The 18,949-nt window shown below is 43.0% G+C and overlaps 2 protein-coding genes across 2 annotated transcripts in view; one reads left to right on the top strand and one right to left on the bottom strand.

Moving 5' to 3' along the window:
* Positions 1-8,710, top strand: part of RABEP1 (rabaptin, RAB GTPase binding effector protein 1) — a 106,665-nt gene extending 97,955 nt beyond the window's left edge. Inside the window, exons 16-18 of the mRNA XM_037066262.1 lie at positions 4,095-4,193; positions 4,985-5,101; positions 6,060-8,710. Of these exons, the coding sequence (XP_036922157.1) occupies positions 4,095-4,193; positions 4,985-5,101; positions 6,060-6,161 (318 nt within the window). The 3' untranslated portion in view covers positions 6,162-8,710. The remainder of the gene's footprint in view (positions 1-4,094; positions 4,194-4,984; positions 5,102-6,059) is intronic.
* A 218-nt stretch (positions 8,711-8,928) lies between these two features.
* Positions 8,929-18,949, bottom strand: part of NUP88 (nucleoporin 88) — a 41,385-nt gene continuing 31,364 nt past the window's right edge. Inside the window, exons 9-17 of the mRNA XM_037066264.1 lie at positions 17,197-17,287; positions 14,787-14,888; positions 12,791-12,949; positions 10,598-10,723; positions 10,418-10,483; positions 10,204-10,284; positions 9,807-9,933; positions 9,551-9,669; positions 8,929-9,172 (exon numbers count right to left, since the gene is read on the bottom strand). Of these exons, the coding sequence (XP_036922159.1) occupies positions 9,109-9,172; positions 9,551-9,669; positions 9,807-9,933; positions 10,204-10,284; positions 10,418-10,483; positions 10,598-10,723; positions 12,791-12,949; positions 14,787-14,888; positions 17,197-17,287 (935 nt within the window). The 3' untranslated portion in view covers positions 8,929-9,108. The remainder of the gene's footprint in view (positions 9,173-9,550; positions 9,670-9,806; positions 9,934-10,203; positions 10,285-10,417; positions 10,484-10,597; positions 10,724-12,790; positions 12,950-14,786; positions 14,889-17,196; positions 17,288-18,949) is intronic.

Below are 18,949 nucleotides of genomic sequence, written 5' to 3' on the forward strand. Positions count from 1 at the left end.
CTGGGGTTTCCAACATAGTGGGAAGACAGGCAAGGCATGGTTGTAACATGATACTTACTTAAACCTACAGTAGAAAGATGTACAAAGTCTTTTACACATTAGAAGGTGATGTTTTCTAGCTGGCTTATAGTCCTCAATACAACCCCACTCAGCTCTCTGGCCTCAGTGTTCATTTACTCAGTGACCTTTGCTTCCCCCCACCCCTTCCTTCACATACTCTTGGCCGCACCAAGCCTCACCTCTGACATCTCACTGCAGCCCCGTTCCCTGATCCTAGTTTATCATCCTGTCAGTACTTAAATCCCATGAGCCCAGCTGTCTGTGGGTACCTCATTCAGACCCTCAGTTCCCTGAACTTTTCCTTTTCTTTCTGCGTTAGTGCCTTCTTTATGGCTTTGCTTTCTTCACTTCTAAGCTCTATCTTTTGTGGTTTGCTTCAACTAATCTCCCATCAATACACCTGTGGGTCCCATGACTTCTCATCTTTCTGCTGCCCTCACTCGATACCGCCCAACTCCGAAACGATCCCGACGTGCACCTGCTCTGCCCCTACCCCAGCTGCTGATGCCCCTGGAATGAGTCACGCTGCACACTGGCCATCAGTTGAGCCTCAGGTGTTAATCAGCCTTTCCTTTGGCCTTCATTCTCTCTCCTCTCTCCCCTCTCCCTCACAGTGGCTGTGTCAGACAGTCACACTCACCTCACCCCCTCACTCAGAGATGGTGGTCTTGTACCCGTCATCGGTGGGGTCACCTTCAGCTTCTTGGTCCCTCAGTTATTTGTTCTCTTACTTTTCTTCCCAGCCTTCTCTCTCTTGTTACGTCCGAGAAGATGACCTGGTTTTGACCAGTCTTCTACCACTGCACTTGTGCTTTGGCTGCATCCTCACATCTTTTGCAGATATCCTCTCAGTCCCCACCCCCTCCACACACACACACACCCGTCATGGGCCTTGAACCTCCTCTACCTTGTGATCAGTCTTTCCATTACATGTGTTTCCTCTTAAGAGGAGAAAAGTTTCTCTTTGGCTTATACTTCTCAAGTTAACCAGTCTTCTTCTTTTTATAGCCAAAGTTAATGAAAGAGTAATATCCACTGCCTGACCTCCCATCGCCCCTCACCCATGCAGTCTGGCTTCTGCCTCCGCTGTGCTGCTCTGGTTGCATTGGCAGAACTTACCAGAACTCTAATTGTGTCCCATCCTTTCCACTCCTAGTGCTGTTTGGGTTCTGACTTCATTTCTCACCTGGCTTATTGTAACAGCCTGACTTCTTTCGCTGCCTCCAAAGTTTATCCTATTCCAATCTATCTTCATAATAAACCATGGTGGTCTTTAAAACTGGTTTAAAACTGGTTTAAAACTCTCCAGCACCTGGCTGGTGTAGCTCAGTGGATTGAGCGTGGGACTGCAAACCAAACAATCTAGGTTTGATTCCCAGTCAGGGCACATGTCTGGGTTGCAGGCCAGTTCCCAGCAGGGGACTCATGAGAGGCAACCATACATTGATATTTCTCTCCCTCTCTCCTTCCCTTCCCCTCTAAAGATAAATAAAAATCTTAAAATAAAAACCAAAAAACTTTCCAGTGGTTCTCTTTATATCCAGGATCGAGTCCTTATTCCTTAGCCTCACCAGCCTCAGCCTCTAAGACCCCAGTGCTCTGTACTTGTAGCTCAGCAAAAACTCACTACAGTTCTTGGACACTTTTTTATTCATGTCATCTTTTCCCTCTTTTTGGAGTATTTCTCTCCACCACCTTCTCCATACCATCCCTCTTCTTTCTCCTGTAAAATTTTTCATCTTTTAAGGGTCAAATGTCATCTCTTCAAGGAAGCCCTTCCCCCAACTTTTCTGGCAGAATTAAATGTTTCTTCATCCATGTTCACGTGTCAGGATTTTTAAAAAATAATATATTTTATTGATTGTGCCATTACATTTGTCCCATTTCCCCCCTTCACTCCCCCCCAGCCTGCACACCCCCTCCCACCCACATTCCCCCTTTGGTTCATGTCCATGTGTCATAAGTTCTTTAGCTTCTACATTTCCCACACTACTCTTCCCCTCCCCCTGTCTCTTTTCTACCTACCAACTATGCTATTTATTCTCTGTACCTTCTCCCCCCTTCTCCTCCTCCCACTCCACTTTTGCTAACCCTCCATGTGATGTCCATTTCTGTAGTTCTGTTCCTGTTCTAGCTGTTTGCTTAGTTTGCTTTTGTTTTAGGTGTGGTTGTTAATAACTCTGAGTTTGCTGTCTTTTCACTGTTCATATTTTTTATCTTCTTTTTCTTAGATAAGTCCCTTTAACATTTCATATAGTAAGGGCTTGGTGATGATCAACTCCTTGAACTTGGCCTTATCTGAGAAGCGCTTTATCTGCCCTTCCTTTCTAAATGAAAGCTTTGCTGGATAGAGCAATCTTGGCTATAGGTCTTTGGATTTCATGACTTGGAATACTTCTTTCCAGCCCCTTCTTGTATGCAAGGTCTCTTTTGAGAAATCAGCTGGCAGCCTGATGGGAACTCCTTTGTAGGTGACTGTCCCCTTATCTCTTGCTGCTTCTAGAATTCTTTCATTTTAATCTTGGCTAATGTAATTATGATGTGCCTTGGTGTGTTCCTCCTTAGGTCCAACTTCTTTGGAACTCTCTGAGCTTCCTGGATTTCCTGGAAGTCTATTTCCTTTGCCAGACTGGGGAAGTTCTCCTTTATTATTTGTTCAAATAAGTTTTCCACTTGCTCTTCCTCTTCCCCTTCTGGTACCCCTATAATTCGGATATTGGAACGTTTAAAGATGTCCTGGGGGGTTCCTAAGCCTCTGTTCATTTTTTTGAATTCTTGTTTCTTCATTCTCTCTGGTTGTTTCTTTCTTCCTTCTGGTCCACTCCATTGATTTGAGTCCCAGTTTTCTTTCCATCACTATTGGTTCCCTCTGCATTTTCCTTCATTTCACTTAGTGTAGCCTTCATTTTCTCATCTAATTTGTGATCAAAATCAACCAGTTCTGTGAGCATCCTGATCACCAGTGTTTTGAACTGTGCATCTGATAGGTTGGCCATCTCTTGGTTGCTTAGATGTATTGACTCTGGGGATTTGATTTGTTCTTTTGTTTGAGTCATAATTTTTGGGTCAGGTTGTGCCTGTTACGAATGAGGGGCGGAGCCTTAGGTGTTCACCAGAGCTGGGCAACCCCCATTGTGTGACAGTGTGTGTGGGGGCGGGGACAGAGGGAACTTCCAGTGGTGCTTGTTTCACTCTCTCTTGGATTTCAGTCCCTTCTGCCACTTCCCACAAGCAAATTGGGCCCTTCAGATGCTGGTTCCCGTGTGGGTGGGCTTGTATGCGTTCTAGGACCCTGTGGATCTCCCCAACAGACTCTCCTGTGAGGCCAGGAGCCTCTCCTGGCACCTCAACCCCTGAAAATTTTTCCAATCAGTGCTTTTAGGCTTTATTTCCTGTAGCTGGGGCCCTGGGTTGCACGGTCTGTCTCACTGCCCATTTTTGCCTAGTTTATCTGAACGCGAATGTGGGACTGCTGTCAAGTCAGCCGCCTTGTGGGCTCTGCTTGTTTCCTCTCGGCGCCCAGGGTCTGATAACCCTGCGCCACCTGAACTCCTGGGTAGGCAGCCACTACCTTTTTCTGCCTCGACCCCTCTCCTCCCTCTCCTCTGGCCACCAACTCTACCCCTCTTACTGGTCTGGTTGAATGGTTGTCGTACTTCTGTACAGTTCAAGTATCTGTCTGTTCTGGTTCTTGTTCCTGAATCTTTGTTCTTAATTTTGTTTGTGTGAGGAGGCACAGTGTTTCCACCTATGCCTCCATCTTGGCCAGAAGTTGTGTGTCAGAATTATTTATTTACATGTCAGTCTTTCCTGATTTCTCCATTGCCAGGCCTTAGAACATAGTAGGTGCCTAATAAATGTTTAGTGAAAGAAATGAGTGTTGAAGAATAAATAGAAGATTCACAGAGACCAGAGGGTGAGAAGAACAACACAAGCAAAGCTGAGAACTCAGGCACCATTCTCCAGGCCTCAGGTTCCTCTAGGCAGTGTGCCGTCACCTGCAGCGAGTCTCAGCATTCTTCTTACTTTCACAGTTGGAGTCCACATTGAGAGAGAAGTCTCAACAGCTTGAGAGCCTTCAGGAAATGAAAATCACTTTGGAAGAACAGTTAAAAAAAGAAACTACTGCTAAGGTGGTATTTTTGTTGGTAATTTAAATAAAAAGCAGTGCTAAGAATGTAGGATCACGTCTTGCCTATTTAAAAAAATATATTGCTACTTTAAATGCACCTTTGAAAGTTGTCAGGACTCTGCTTGCAGAAAGAAAATGAGATGAACTGATCTCATTAGAGCTGGGTGAGATCTGCACACTGCCAGCTCTGGGCCTGTGTCATAGGCCTCGCGGCTCTTTAGGCACTGTGCGAGGGGGCCATGGAGCAGATGTGGCCCTGCCCATAACTAGACACACTGCTTCAGAAGTGCAATTCCATTTCACTTGTCAAATTCTCATTGAACCGTATAGACTGCCTAACTTTTCATTATTCCCATTAGAATAAAAGCGATGGAGCTAATTGCGGGGAAGTTTTCCTAGAAACATTATCTGTGTGGTCAGACCTTTAAGTATAAAAAAAAAACTGCATGTGGTATTTGATAGTCCTTTGTTTATAGAGACACTGCCACGTGGTCCTGCTGAAGTGGAGATAGACTAGTGTATCTTTGCTGAGAATTTTCATATGCTTGAGTGTTGTGGTTGTCAGAGGAAGTCCCCAGAGTTTCTGTCCCTATTGCTGTAGTAGCTACTGATCTGAGAGGCTGCTTTTTGATGACGAACCATGGTCACTAGGCTACTGGGGTGAGGGGTGACTGTGTGTGCGCGTGCAATATGTGTGTAGCACTTCAGTCGTTTTTTACTTCACTTTGGGAACCTAGACAATTCTGACCCATGACTTTTTGACAGTCTTCATTCAAAACTTGTATTTTTTAGGTCACTATTGAACAACTAATGTTTGAAGAGAAGAACAAAGCTCAGAGGTTGCAGACAGAACTTGATGTCAGTGAACAAGTCCAGAGAGATTTTGTAAAGCTTTCTCAGACCCTTCAGGTGAGGCATTTGGAGAACTCTTAGAGCACCAAACCATGGGTCTTGGTATCCAGGACTTGCCAATCCTTGACTTGGCTGCCGCCAGTAGCTACAGGATTAGACTGTGGCTACCCCTATCCCAGCCCCAACACCTGCCTGGTCATTTAAGCTAAAAACCAGGTGTGTACTTCAGACTTGTGCCCCTTTCCCTCTCTACCTTGTTGGTCCTTAAAAGTCAAATATAAAGTTCTTAGCGTACCATGTAAGACCCTTCCCAGCCAGACCTACCCCTGCACTTTTTGCACCTCTCCACCTTAGTTTACATTTTATCTTCTAGTGCAGGGGTGTCAAACTCATTTTCACCAGGGGCCATGTCAGCCTCTCGGGTCCCTTCAAAGGGCCGAAGTAATTTTAGGACTGTAACTAGTAGTAGTAGTAGTAGTAGTAGTAGTAGTAGTATAAATGTAACTACTCCTTAACAGTTAAGGAGTTGAAATTACATTTGGCCCTTTGAAGGCAACTGTGAGGCTGATGTAGCCCCTGGTGAAAATGAGTTTGACACCCTGTTCTAGTGTATTTTAACTACTTGTGGTTCCTTGCCCACAGCATGGTAGTCCCTCTGGTAAGCATTGTTGTCTCATCACCCCAATTCCTTTTTAAGGCTCAGCTTAACTTTGTCCTCCTCACAGAACCCTCCGTAGGTTCTCATGCTCTACAGTGGTGCCCACCCAACCCTGTGCTGCCTTGGTGCTCCATGAATGCCTACAGTGATATTAGTATATTATGCCAAAATTTCTTTAATTCCCCCCTGCCCCCCAAGAAATATGGGTTCTCATTCACCTCCATAGTCCTAGCACCTTACACTGGGTCTGCTACACAGCAAGTTTTAGGAATTGCTCCATCTCATCTAAAACAAAGTAAACTTCAGAAAATTGGGGCAGGAGCCGTCTGCACTTAGCTCGCTGTATTGTTTCTCCAGGTGCAGTTAGAACGGATCCGGCAAGCAGACTCCCTGGAGAGAGTCCGGGCAATTCTGAATGACACCAAACTGACAGACATTAACCAGCTCCCTGAGACATGACACTGTCATAGCAGGACTCTAGCCTGCACTTTCGGTTTTTAACTCATCTTTAGAGCAACATTAATTATTTAACTCTTCACTAAAGAAGTCACAAAAAAAGGAAGACTGGAGAAGTGTTTGTTTCTAGTGGAAGAAGATTGCAGCACGGGAACAGGAAACAGGCTAATTTGCAGCAAAAAGACCTTTAAAATGAGAACACGAACAAGACTCCAGACTTGATTCCAGCGGGTGTGGAACAGATTTGGTGATGGAGAAAGTGCTGTTTCCTTGCCTGTTTATCCAACATTTCCCTGCCCTAAAGCACCATCCCAGTAGTGTTTGGAATTACATTTCCTGTTTATACATATTGGAAGAAATAATTTTTTCTGTTATCTAGAGTACATCAGTAACAGTATTCAGCTAGCAAGACATGTGTAGTATGCTATATGAATATTTTATATTAAAATATGAAGTTTGAGAGCAAGCCATTGGCTAGTGACTGTATTTCCTAGCTCAGTGTTTTCTTTTTAACTATTTTAATTGCTTTGAAGGACCTTAAATGCTACTGAAACTTGCCTGAGAACCATTAAGATGTGGCAAACAAAACCAATTCAAGAACTGAATTATGAGGATTTGAAAACTTGGTTGGGGCTATATGTATTGGAAATTGAAGTTAAAGGAAAAGCACAAGAAACTGGAAGCACTTTTTCTGTTATCTGGATGAATTTCATGGGCCCACAGGTACCAGGGTTAAACTTAATTGGTACCAGGTACTTTTTTGAAAACTTTTAGTTATTAGATCTGTGGGGAATATAGTAACAAACCAAGCTATGTCTGACAACATCTATAAATTTATAAACATGCTGCTTATTTTCGATTCAGATCAGTGGGCCTGAGTACTGTTTCTAAAGTGTCAAATATGAAAATGGCGATAACTGTGTGTGACAGATACCTATTTTGTATTTTTCTTTTATAATTTAGACCTGGAGTGTGATGATGCTTATGAAGTTGGAGAAAACCTGTTTGGTACAGTGATCAGTTTGGAAATGTGTTTTGTCATCTCTGTGAGGTTAGATTCCTTTCCTGTGGAGAAAGCACCAGTGAACAGGCTGCTTTGGCCGTCGCCTACGTGCAGGAAGCACGAAGGGTTCCAGTTGGCTGTTCACCCACTGCCGTGAGCCAGTGGGAGCCTACATTGTAAATTCACGATATAGATGGTTCAAAAGTGAAGTTGTCTTCAAATAATTTTTGTGATTGGTATTATAGAACAGCAGTGTACTTGAAAGAACCTTATGGTAATTAAGTGGATTAAATAGACTGTCTCATTGAAAGCCACCATCAGCTATACCAAAGACCATAGTGAATGGTCTTTGTTATTAATGAATTGATTATGGACTAGCCCTAAAGATCTTTGCTCCTGTCTTCCATGGGACAAGGACTACATACCTCATTCCTCGGGTGGTTGTTGTAGTCTTGCATTCATGATTAATGAATTTAAAAGTAAATATGAATTACGGAAACAGTGCTATAGGCCTGGCATGCATGAAACATTATTTTAATTGGTTTCAAGTCCCTTCGTATAAAGTGCTACTTGGTTTAGATAAAGGAAACATACATCCTCATGGAGTTACAGGGAATTTTAATAACTCCAAAATATGATCAGTTTAAATTATTGTAAGACTAATCCCTTGGATAAGCCCTGAGCTAATTTGTCTCAGAATATTAAAATTGGCACTATAACCAGGCAGGGCAATTCCTGATCTTCCTGAACTGAACTATACCTCCTAGGGAACTGCTCTGCTGAGACACTGCAGGTATTTGCCTTTGTAAGGTGGAGTTGGGCCAATAAAATCATGATCAGGGAACCATTTGGTGGTCTCCACCGTGGCAGATGCAAACTGTTAGAAGCCACTTTGTTGAGAAAATTATCCTTGAAGAACCCAAACTATGACTAGATTTTGTTAATACTCTGTTTTTGGTATGAAACAAACATTGTGCCACTATCCTGGTAAGAAACACTTTAAACTGGGTTTTCTGTATAAATGGGAAACTGATTTAGAAGGTGGGATTTAGTCTGTCTGGACAAAGGAAAAGGTCAGTTGGGTTTCATAAGTGTTCCTGTGCTTGTACTCAGTCTGTACATGTTTTTCTCACGCATGTCTAACTTGATTTACTTCCTACCTAAAACCTACCTTACCATGTGGCTTTTAACTGGCAGCCACTTGGCCATTTCTAGGCAGACACAGTATTACCTTTCAGAACCAACATGGGCAGGTTGAAAAAGGTCACCTAAAATAAAGCTGAGAGCAAAACCATACACTGTGTAGGGAACTGTTTCTTTCTCCCTTTGAGGTCCTACACTTGTACCTCATCCTCACTCAGTAACATGTATCCCAGGGGTGTACTGCACAGCCAGACTCGGCTCTGAAAGGTAATGCTGCCTGTGGAAGTGAGCCAACAGTGGCCTTGCAGTTGTGAATGTTGGGCTCCGCTCTAAGCAGATTTCAGATGTAACTGTTTAACTGTACTGAAGGAGAAAGTGTTCAAATTAAAAAAGCTGCTGCCTAGTATACGGTGTGGCCTTTTCCTTTGAATTCTAAAGTCCTATCCCTCTACAGAGTCATATTTCTGGTGCTGGTACTTTAACATGTACCTCTTAATTGTGATTTTGTTCAACTATGGAGAATACCCAGGGTTCACGGAAAGTCTCAGACTTTATTTTTTTAATCCTAGGCCCTTGCTGAAAATAATCACTGACTTGAGCTTACATATAAAGCAGATTGCAATGTTTAAATAAAAGCATTTATTCAATAATTATAAAACAAGTATAAAAAATGATGAATAAACCACACCACAGCTCATCCAGGTGCCTCTTTATAAATTAGACTATGCTACCTGTTTGTTTTACAAGTATGAACTCAAGCCTTCATTTGTGTTAACTTCAGGTATGAATCTGTTCCTGGTGGTGTCAGAAGTTTACATGATTTCGTATATCATTAATTTGCTTCACCATTTCTCTTATGTGTTCACCCCTGTAAAATCATAAAGTCAGTCAGTATTGGGAACACAACAAATGAGTAAGTCATTAATACTGATTAAGAACTGAAGCTAGTTAGTAATGTTGACATTAGAAGTACTTTGCTAAAGTTAACTTAAGGTTTTAGACAGATAGTAATGGTATTTACTACACATTCAAGGCTAATGGTGGCAAACAGTATTGCAAATGCTGGAAATATTTTTTAGCAGATTTCACTGGGGACAGCCTTGGTCAACGAAATCTCTTTATAATAAAACCATCATTTTTGGTCTACCACATTCCTCTCTGAAGCCCTCATCTACCACTGGCTCCTATTCTATGAATTACTTGATGTGCAAATGCTAAGTAATCATATCTGAGCAGAATTACTTACTCCTCCTTCAGGATGGACTGAATGCACTTGCGCTGGTAGGCACTGAGAGTGATAGTGGGTTTTTGAGGACTCAGTACCTTTTCCATCTTCCGCTGCTGATAGTCTTTTTTCATAGTAACCTAAAGTATCAAACAGAACATAGATACATATTTAGCTATGGTTTGCTACATGTTTTCACTGTATCATTTTACATTTTATAAAGTTTTCTGTAGAACAAACACAAGTACAAAATTTAGCCACCTGCATTCACTCCCACCTGTTTGATGGCATTGCCCAAATGTCGAAGTTGATCAGGTATCAGCTGTAACTCCTTCTTCATGTCTCTCTCACTGTCGGAGAGAACTGGCAGCTGAGAATGGAAACTGTGAAGTACTTTTTTCATCCTTTACAAAAGGCAAAAAAAACATCTCGGCTTAAGATCTCTGCTATCCAGGGAACCAGTTATAACTAAAGCTCTAATTCACGGTGTGTGAGGCACCACCACACTGTCTTCCCTGACACACACCTCAGAAGAGAGGCGGGAAATCACGTCAGTGCTGTGGGCCTCAAAGGATGCACCCTAGGCCCATTTTTCTTAACACTGTTTGCATCTGAATACTTAACAGCATTAGTTATACCTGAGCGGGTAACGGAATATTCTACAACCCACTGACCTGTTCATGATGTCTTCTTGTTTTTCCTTGGCTTCCTCATATTTGTCAGCTAAACGCTCAGCCATTTCCCGTAGACTTTTCCTAATGGCATAAAAACGAGACCTGTAGGGCCCACCTTGATGGTGAAGCCAGCTAATGTTACCCAGTATTTTTGGGTAAGATGCAGTTCGAGTCTTCCTGATATTTTTTTTCTTCATCTACTTTTGGCTCTTACCTTTCCTCTCGACAATAATTGAGATCTTCCAGTTGTTTCTTTTTTTGGTCACACAGTAATTTGACCCTTTCAAAACAAAAAAAAAAAAGAAAGAAACTTAATTGGAAGCCAGGTCTAGGCCATTACACTTGGTCAGCTACCAGCTAGGAGCTGGTGGCATGTGAGCAAAGGCCAGCCTACCTCCGCTGAATCTCCTCCTTTGCCAGGTCCTGTTTAAGAATGTACTGTTCTCTGAACACCTGGGTGGCTCTGCTGATGAGCTGCAGACATTCTTCAGGAGGGGGGGCCGTATCTTTTTCAGATGATCTTTTAAAAAAAGTTTCTACTATTACAGTCTGTAGCTTAGCAAAACAACTAAAAATAGACTCAAGTCATAGCTGCTTTTTCCCCCTTTTCACACTTGCTGCTTATCATTCTCAAGTGTCTCTGTATCTATTTTGACTATTCACTAGCTGATTAAATATGCCCTGGGTTTCTCCCAGCTCCAACATAGTAAAAAGTATATAAAATAAAATCAATAGCTGAGAACAGAGGACTTCCGCCAAGATGGAGGCATAGGTGGAAACACTGTGCCTTCTCCCACAACCAAGTTTGAATACAACAAAGGTTAGGAGAACAAAGACACAGCCAAAGAACAGAAAATTGAATTATACGGAAGTCCGACAACAACTAACCCTTCAACTGGGACGGTAAGAGGGGCGGAGCCAGCAGCGGAGCAGGGTCGGGCAGGAAAGGTCCCCCGACCTAGGCGTGCAAGTGGCCTGGACCCAGTCAGGGTGTGGGGCAGACTGACTGCAGTCGCACATTCACACAGTGAGACCATGCAGGCCTCAGGGGGCGAGGGCTGACGGCAGTGGCACACTCGCATGCAGTGGGACGAAACGCACGGGACCCGGTGACGGTGGCAGCTGCCGCACCTGTGGGGGCCGCAGTGGGAGGCGGCGGATGGGACACCATTGCTCCTTGTTGACCCCGCCCCCACATACAGCGTCACAGCCCAGCGACTGAGCTGCCCTGCTCTGGTGAACACCTAGGGCTCCGATCCTGCTACATAACAGGCATGGACAGCCCAAAAGATGGCTCAAGAAGAACTCAAAGTCCCAGAGCCAATTAACTCTAAGCGACCAAGAGATTGCCAGCCTCTCAGGTGCACAGTTCAAGACACTGTTTATCAGGATGCTCACAGAACTGGTTGATTATAGTCACAAATTAGAGGAACATATGAAGGCTATAAACTAATTGAAATGAAGGGAGATGCACAGGAAACCAATAGTGATGGAAAGGAAACTGGGACTCAAATCAATGGAATGGACCAGAAGGAAGAACAAAACATCCAACCAGAAAGGAATGAAGAAATGAGAATTCAAAAAAATGAGGAGAGGCTTAGGAACCTCCAGGACATCTTTAAACGTTCCAACATCCGGATTATAGGGGTACCAGAAGGGGGAAAGAAACAGCCACGAGTGGAAAACTTATTTGAACAAATAATAAAGGAGAACTTCCCCAGTCTGGCAAAGGAAATAGACTTCCAGGAAATCCAGGAAGCTCAGAGAGTCCCAAAGAAGTTGGACCCAAGAAGGAACACACCAAGGCACATCATAATTACATTAGCCAAGACTAAAATGAAGGAGAGAATCCTAGAAGCAGCAAGGGATAAGGGGACAGTCACCTACAAAGGAGTACCCATCAGACTGTCAGCGGATTTCTCAAAAGAGACCTTACAGGCAAGAAGGGGCTGGAAAGAAGTATTCCAAGTCATGAAATCCAAAGACCTACAGCCAAGATTGCTTTATCCAGCAAAACTTTCATTTAGAATGGAAGGACAGATAAAGTGCTTCTCAGATAAGGTCAAGTTCAAGGAGTTCATCATCACCAAGCCCTTATTATATGAAATGCTAAAGGGACTTATATAAGAAAAAGATGATGAAAAATAAGAACAGTGAAAGGACAGCAAACTCAGAGTTATTAACAACTACACCTAAAACAAAAGCAAACCAAGAGATCAGGAATGGAACCATAGAAATGAAGAACACATGGAGGGTTAGCAACAGGGGAGTGGGAGGAGGAGAAGGGGGGAGAAGGTACAGAAAATAGCATTGACATTAAGTAGAAAATAGATAGGGGGAGGGCAAGAATAGTGGGGGAAATACAGAATCTAAAGAACTTGAGACACGTGGTTATAAACCAAGGGGGGGAGAATGGTGGGGGAGGGAGTGTGCGGGTGGAGGGGAACGAAGGGGGGGGAACAGAACAACTGTAATGGTATAATCAATAAAATATATTTTAAAAAATTGCTGAGAACAGAAAGAATGACTAGTAATTGGAAAAACAGAAGGGAACCAGTTCTTAAAACCTATAACCCAAACCTCATACTTCAAAAACGCTGGATTTGCAACACTACGTTGCAAAATGCTTCTTATGTGCTTTTCAAAGGAATCTGGGGTTTCTGCTAAAATTCGGAGAGGAGACTCTGCCACTTCAACATCTTCTTGCGTACAAAGCAGTGGAGGAGACGCTGGATGGACTGTGCTTCTGCAAAAATAAAAAAAACCACAATCTACCATTTACTTGTAGATTAAAAAACACAATCTACCATTTACTGGAGTCGTTTTCTGTACTATAGGAAAGGATAGTCCACCTTAGTCCTCATTACAGTGTTACTTGTGGAAAAGTACAAGAATGCATGCTTTCTTCCTTGAGATAGCTCCCCAGGAAACCTTATTCAACCAATGTTATCATTTGTCAAAGCATTTTGGACTCTGTCCCTCCAAATTCTTTTTTTGTAAAGATCAAGGCAGCACAAAAGTATAAATTCATCATGGACTCTTTATGCAAGAGCTTGAGAACCAGATATAAGCCAGAGTCACAAATATAAAGGAATCATTCATTTCCTAGGTATAGTTTGGGTTTGATCAAAGCCAATACTCACCAAGGTAACTGCTATAAATAATACTGTATTTCTATATAACTTGATTTCTAAAAATTACATCCACTCAAATATTATAAATATCACAATGACAATTTTAGAAAGCTGGAAAGACTGCAACTTTAGCATGGTAAGTGATTGACTTTGAATGCAATCATAATCTGGGAACTTGTTAAAGACAACTTGTATTTCAGGGAGCTAACAGAAAACAGGGTTTAAATGTATCTAGATGAATTAATATTTCAGAGTATTTTTTTCTTTGGGATTCACGTTTTTATTCTGGAGTAACTTTGTGTGAGTAGGACTTATTTCACTAAAGGTAGGATGAGTTTTTAAAAGTATGCTTGAGCCTTGCCTGGTGTGGCTCAGTGCACTGAACGCCACCTGCAAACAGAAAGGCCACTGGCTCGATTCCCGGTCAGGGCACATGCCTGGGTTACAGGCCAGGTCCTCAGGTGGAGGTGTGTGAGAGGCACCCAATCAATGTTTCTTTCCCTTTAGTTCTTTCCTCTTCCCCCTCTGTCAAAAAATAATTTAAAAAAATTTTCAGTGATTTTATTGCTTTCGTTTAGTTTTGCTAGAGCTTTAAGTCACTTTGACTATAATAAAAACTGACATTGAATTCTTTTCCTTTCCAGATAGTATAACCTGTCAGTCTTCAAAGAGTATATACGAGTTCTTTAAAGGATAATAAATTAGTGGCAGTATTTTGAACTGTGTCAGTATCTAGAACCACATGCCTTGAAATGACACCAGAAGGCTTGGGGGTGGGATGGGGGGGGTCTAGTGTTCAACACTTGTGGCTTTTTAGGGACTCCTATTCTTGCATTTATGAAACTCAGTGATATTTCAGGGCTGTTGAAAATAAAAATGGTGTATGAGCTTAATACGAGTTCCATAAGAAGGAAGGTTTTCAGTTTACATATTCTATGACATCCCTCTGAGCCGGGCAGAAGTGGAGAAATTCAAGTTGAGTATGGACTGCGGAGTCAGAAAGCCCTGTATCTGCAGCCTTGCCCGATGTGTTACTTCAGCACCTACTGAACCCCTGGAACCCTGACTCCTCTTTTACCAGATGGGCTTAACGGTGTTGTCCTTACAGGGTTGCTCTGCTTTCTGGGGGCCAATGCAGGTAACTGCTGCTTCACTTCTAAGCCTGGCACATAGTTAGAACACAAAAATTCAATGTAATTCTTATTAATGGGGTTCAGTATTTAATTTTAGTATTCTTTCCCACACTTTGAAGTAAAGCTCTTAACTCTCAGCTGGCTGAAGAAGATAACCAGAAATCACACCTACAATAAATTCTATCTACCTTTCCAACCCTCAAGTCAGAAGCCAAAGCAGAATCGAAGTATCTTCAAGTGGGTTTCCAAGGGCATTTTCCCAGCCTAGATTTTTCAGGATTAGTAAGTTGTGTGGGGAATTCAGAATGATACGTACAACAAAGGCCTTATGAGGCACTCATAGGTACTGGTGATGCAGATCATCGTGGGCCCCAAAATGTCAGGGACAATCCAGAATCCTTGAATTGGAGCTGGCTGCCTGGAAAAACACACAGGCACAGTTAGGTTATAAAACAGCAAATGCAATGGATCCAAAAGTAACGACATAGTTGAGTTTTGTCGCCCTCTTAGGCCTGGGCCATTAGTGCAACAACCGCAAAGCTGTTGACTTCGGAATCTGTAATGCTTACAGCTTTGACTGGTTTCAAACAAGCTGTCACTTAACAGTCTAGAGGCCATTTGACTTGTAAGTCACTCACTCAGGAACCCACAGCCTCATGGTGTTCACCATTATCTCCACAGTTACCATGATATGGTGACGTTAATGGTTGAGCTGTCTAAACCGGTCTGTGTCCCAGCTTGCCCCAAAGCCTCAGCTATCCTTGTATGCCCAGCCCAGGGCCCAACCCGAATTAAGTGCCCAGAAACTGCTGACCAAAGAGAACATCAGTATATCTCGCATTAAAAATCCAGTGGAGCCCAACATCTATGCCACGGGACTTAGTTTCACAGTGCACAGCTTGCATCTCCCTCTTAATTTTGGTTCTTTCACTAAAGAGACTGAAAACTGCAGACCTCAGGGAGGAAGTGTCCTTCCTGTGAACATGCTGCTCGCCCCTCACCCACCCCAGCACATTCCTGCCCCGGACTGCCGATGCCACCCTCACTTCTTCTGAGTACTGCTCTGTCACCTGCAGTTACGTACGCTCCCTGTTGTCCAACTGCCCTCAGCTTACAAGCATGCTCACGTCTTTTATTCAGAACACTCCCTACTATGATGGCAAGCTCCCTCTAACCTAGTTTCTCTCCCATACTCTTTAGAATCAGCAGTCTTTAAACTGTAACCTGTAAGGGGGGTGGTGGGAAGAGGGAGTCTGGGAGGTTGATATTTTTAATTTTGTATTTACAATATGAAATCTACACACAGAAGAGTGCACAGATGCACTCTCTCACCATTAGCCACGTCAGAGATTAGAACCGTGCAGTGGCCTGGGACCTCCTGCACGACCCTCTCTGATCACAGCCTTCCACTCCTCAGAGAGGTAACTGCCATTCTGACTTTCATGACACTCATGTTCTTGCTCTGCTTCAATACAATAGTTTTTTTGTATCTATGTATTCCTAAGCGATACTGTTTAATTTTACCTGTTTTTTGAAATATAAGTGGAATTTTGTTACCTATTTTCCCCATTCGCTTTTCATCTTGTGCTTTCCACCCCCAACCCCTACTGTTTTCCTTATGGTTCTAGATGAAGCCCTGTATTACCAAGTCTAGACCTGTCGCTGCTCTGATGTGCTCACTTCACGCTGCTGCCCACATTGGCTGCTCTTGGAGACCTCCTCCTCCTCCTCCGTGTCCTTGACATCTCTCCTCAGGTTCCCCTTCAGTCTTTCTGGCAGCCCTGACTCACGTTTCCCTCCTGAGCTGGGTTCCTCTATCTCTTCTCACTGACTAAGAAAGTGTTGCTCAAGACTCTCCATATCTCTCCTCTACTCATTCTAGGCTCTTTTCTGAGTAACCACCATATTCTTAGCTCCAAAGCTGACAAGTCCCACATCCATACCATTCTAGCTCAGATCACTCCAGACTCCAGAGCTACATGTCCAACAGGCTATTGAAAACCTCCACTTGGATGTCCTATGGGAACAGAAAACTCCAAGTGTCTCCATTAGCAAACCTCCTATCTTCCCAAACAGACCTCCTCCTATGTCCCATATTTCTCAAAGGCACCACATCAACCCAGCTATGCCAGGTAGAAACCTGGGAGTCATTGTAGGTATCTTCCCGACTCTACTCACCAAATACGTTCTGACTCTCCACTAGGCACTGTCAGACAGTGAGTATGCAGACAGGAGGGGCAGTAAACAGTCAGAAACAGACATGGTTTCTACTCCCATGAAACATACGTTCTAGCAGTGGTGACAAAACATTAAAGAAACACAAACATCCATCTTAATGTACAACCAAAAAAAGGGAAAGGAACAGGAGAACCTTAAGTTAGACTGGGGAATCAAGGAGCCCTTTCTGAATAATTGACATTACGATCCCAAAGAATAATTAGTTTGCCAAGGGAAGACAGCAAACTACAGATGCGACGACAAAAATACCCGCCAACAGAGGGCAGTGTGTGGAGTGGTCAGGAAGCAGGCCTGAGCTCTGGATGCACACCTGATAAACCGATCCTCTTGGGGGTGAGTCTGCATGAGTGTAATGTGTGCATACAGGTACCTGGACTACTGACACCACTATTATCTGTGTAAACAGTTGGTGAGTGTAATGTATATACACTTAGCTGGAGCACTGACACAACAACTGTTATCTGTGTGGACAGGAGAGAAGTTCTCACCTGCACGGCAATGGCTTTGTACAAAGGATATGCTCCACAAAGCATTTCTGTTCAGTAGCAAGTTCCTGCAAACTATCCTTGTCTTCTTCATCTACAAAGGAAAGCATTATCACACTGTATAAGTTAACTGAAACAGAAAGTGTCCAAATTAAAATGCTGACAATATTCGTTAAATACAATTAAATTCCTGTCTCAGACCACCGCTTCTTAAGGACTATGCCTCTGTGACAGAAATCTAGACCCCTATCTAGATTTCTGCCCCAAGATGGATAGTGGGTTTTCCTTGGTCAAGTTTCTAAATGCAGAAATGTTTCACTGAGGAGAATGATTTAAGAAATCATTTCAGAGTCTCTTCCTTGTCCACACCAATTTTCTTTTTTTTTAAAGACTTTGTTTATTTTTAGAGAGGGAAAGGGAGGGAGAACAAGAAGGAAATGTTGATACGCAAGAGAACATCAATCGGCTGCCTCTCACATGCTCCCTGAGGACCTGGCCCACAACCCAGGCAGGTGCCCTGAGTGGGACTTGGACTGGTGATCCTCCAGTTCACAGGCCAGCACTCAATCCACGAAGCCATACCAAGCAGGGCCAATTTTATTTTTATAACAGCTATTTCAAATATAATTCACAATATCACACAACTCACCCACTTAAAGCACACAATTCAAGGGGGCTGTGGAGGTGGAAAACAGTAGAGGGGAGATAAATGGTGATGGGAAAAACTAAAATATAGGTTTTTAGTATATTAAAATAATTGTGCAGGTAGCCCTGGCTGGTGTGGCTCAGTGGACTGAGTGCCAGCCTGCAAACCAAATGGCTGCCAGTTCGATTCCCAGCCAGGGCACATGCCTGGGTCATGGGCTGGGTTCCTGGTTAGGGGCATGTGAGGCAGCCAATCGATGTTTTTCTTGCACGTCTCTCTCTCCCTCTTTCTACCTCCTTTCCCCTAAATCTTTAAAACAAAAAACCCCCCAAAACTGTACAAGCAATAAGCCCCCTTACCTGTTAACAGTTACTCCCTAGTTTTTGCCAACCCCCCAAGACCTAGGCACCAACCACTGCTCTACTTTCTACCTCTGGACTTGCCTAGTCTGGACATTTTTATGTAACAGAAGCAAACATGTAGTTGTTGTAAATGGCTTCATTCACTTAGCATCAAGCTTTCAAGGTTCATCCATGTCAGCACTTCATTCCTTTCTATTCTTGAACAATATTCTATTGTATGGATATTTTATTTAATCATCAGTTGGCAGATACTGAGCTATTCAGCTGTTCAGTATCTGCCAACTGATGAAGAGCTGAATAGCTGAGTAAATAGTTTTACTCAGTAAATAGTAAATAGCTATTTAACTGAGTAAATAGCTCAGTATACTGAGCTATTCAGCTGTTATGAATAATGCTGACATGAACATTCACAAGTTTTTGTGTGGACACAGGTTTTATTTCTCTTGGGTATATATTCAGGAGTAAAACCACTGGGTCATATGGCAACCCTAATCATTTGAGAAACTGCCAGATTCTTTCCTCAAAGTGACCACACTCTTTCACATGCAGTACATGAGGGGCCCTATTTTCCCACATCCTGGTCAACACTTGTTACTGTGTCTTTTTGTGTTAGTCACTTTTGTGGGTGTAAAGTGGTATCTTGTGATTTTGTCATCAACAAAGGGAGAGAGACGTGCAAGACTGATGTCATCTTCATGACTAAAGTTACTAAACATGTTTTCATGTGCTTTTAGACTACCTGTATATA

This window comes from Sturnira hondurensis, unplaced genomic scaffold (genome assembly GCF_014824575.4).
Source record: "Sturnira hondurensis isolate 20B ecotype Veracruz unplaced genomic scaffold, ASM1482457v3 Scaffold0016587, whole genome shotgun sequence".
NCBI classification, from domain to species: domain Eukaryota; kingdom Metazoa; phylum Chordata; class Mammalia; order Chiroptera; family Phyllostomidae; genus Sturnira; species Sturnira hondurensis.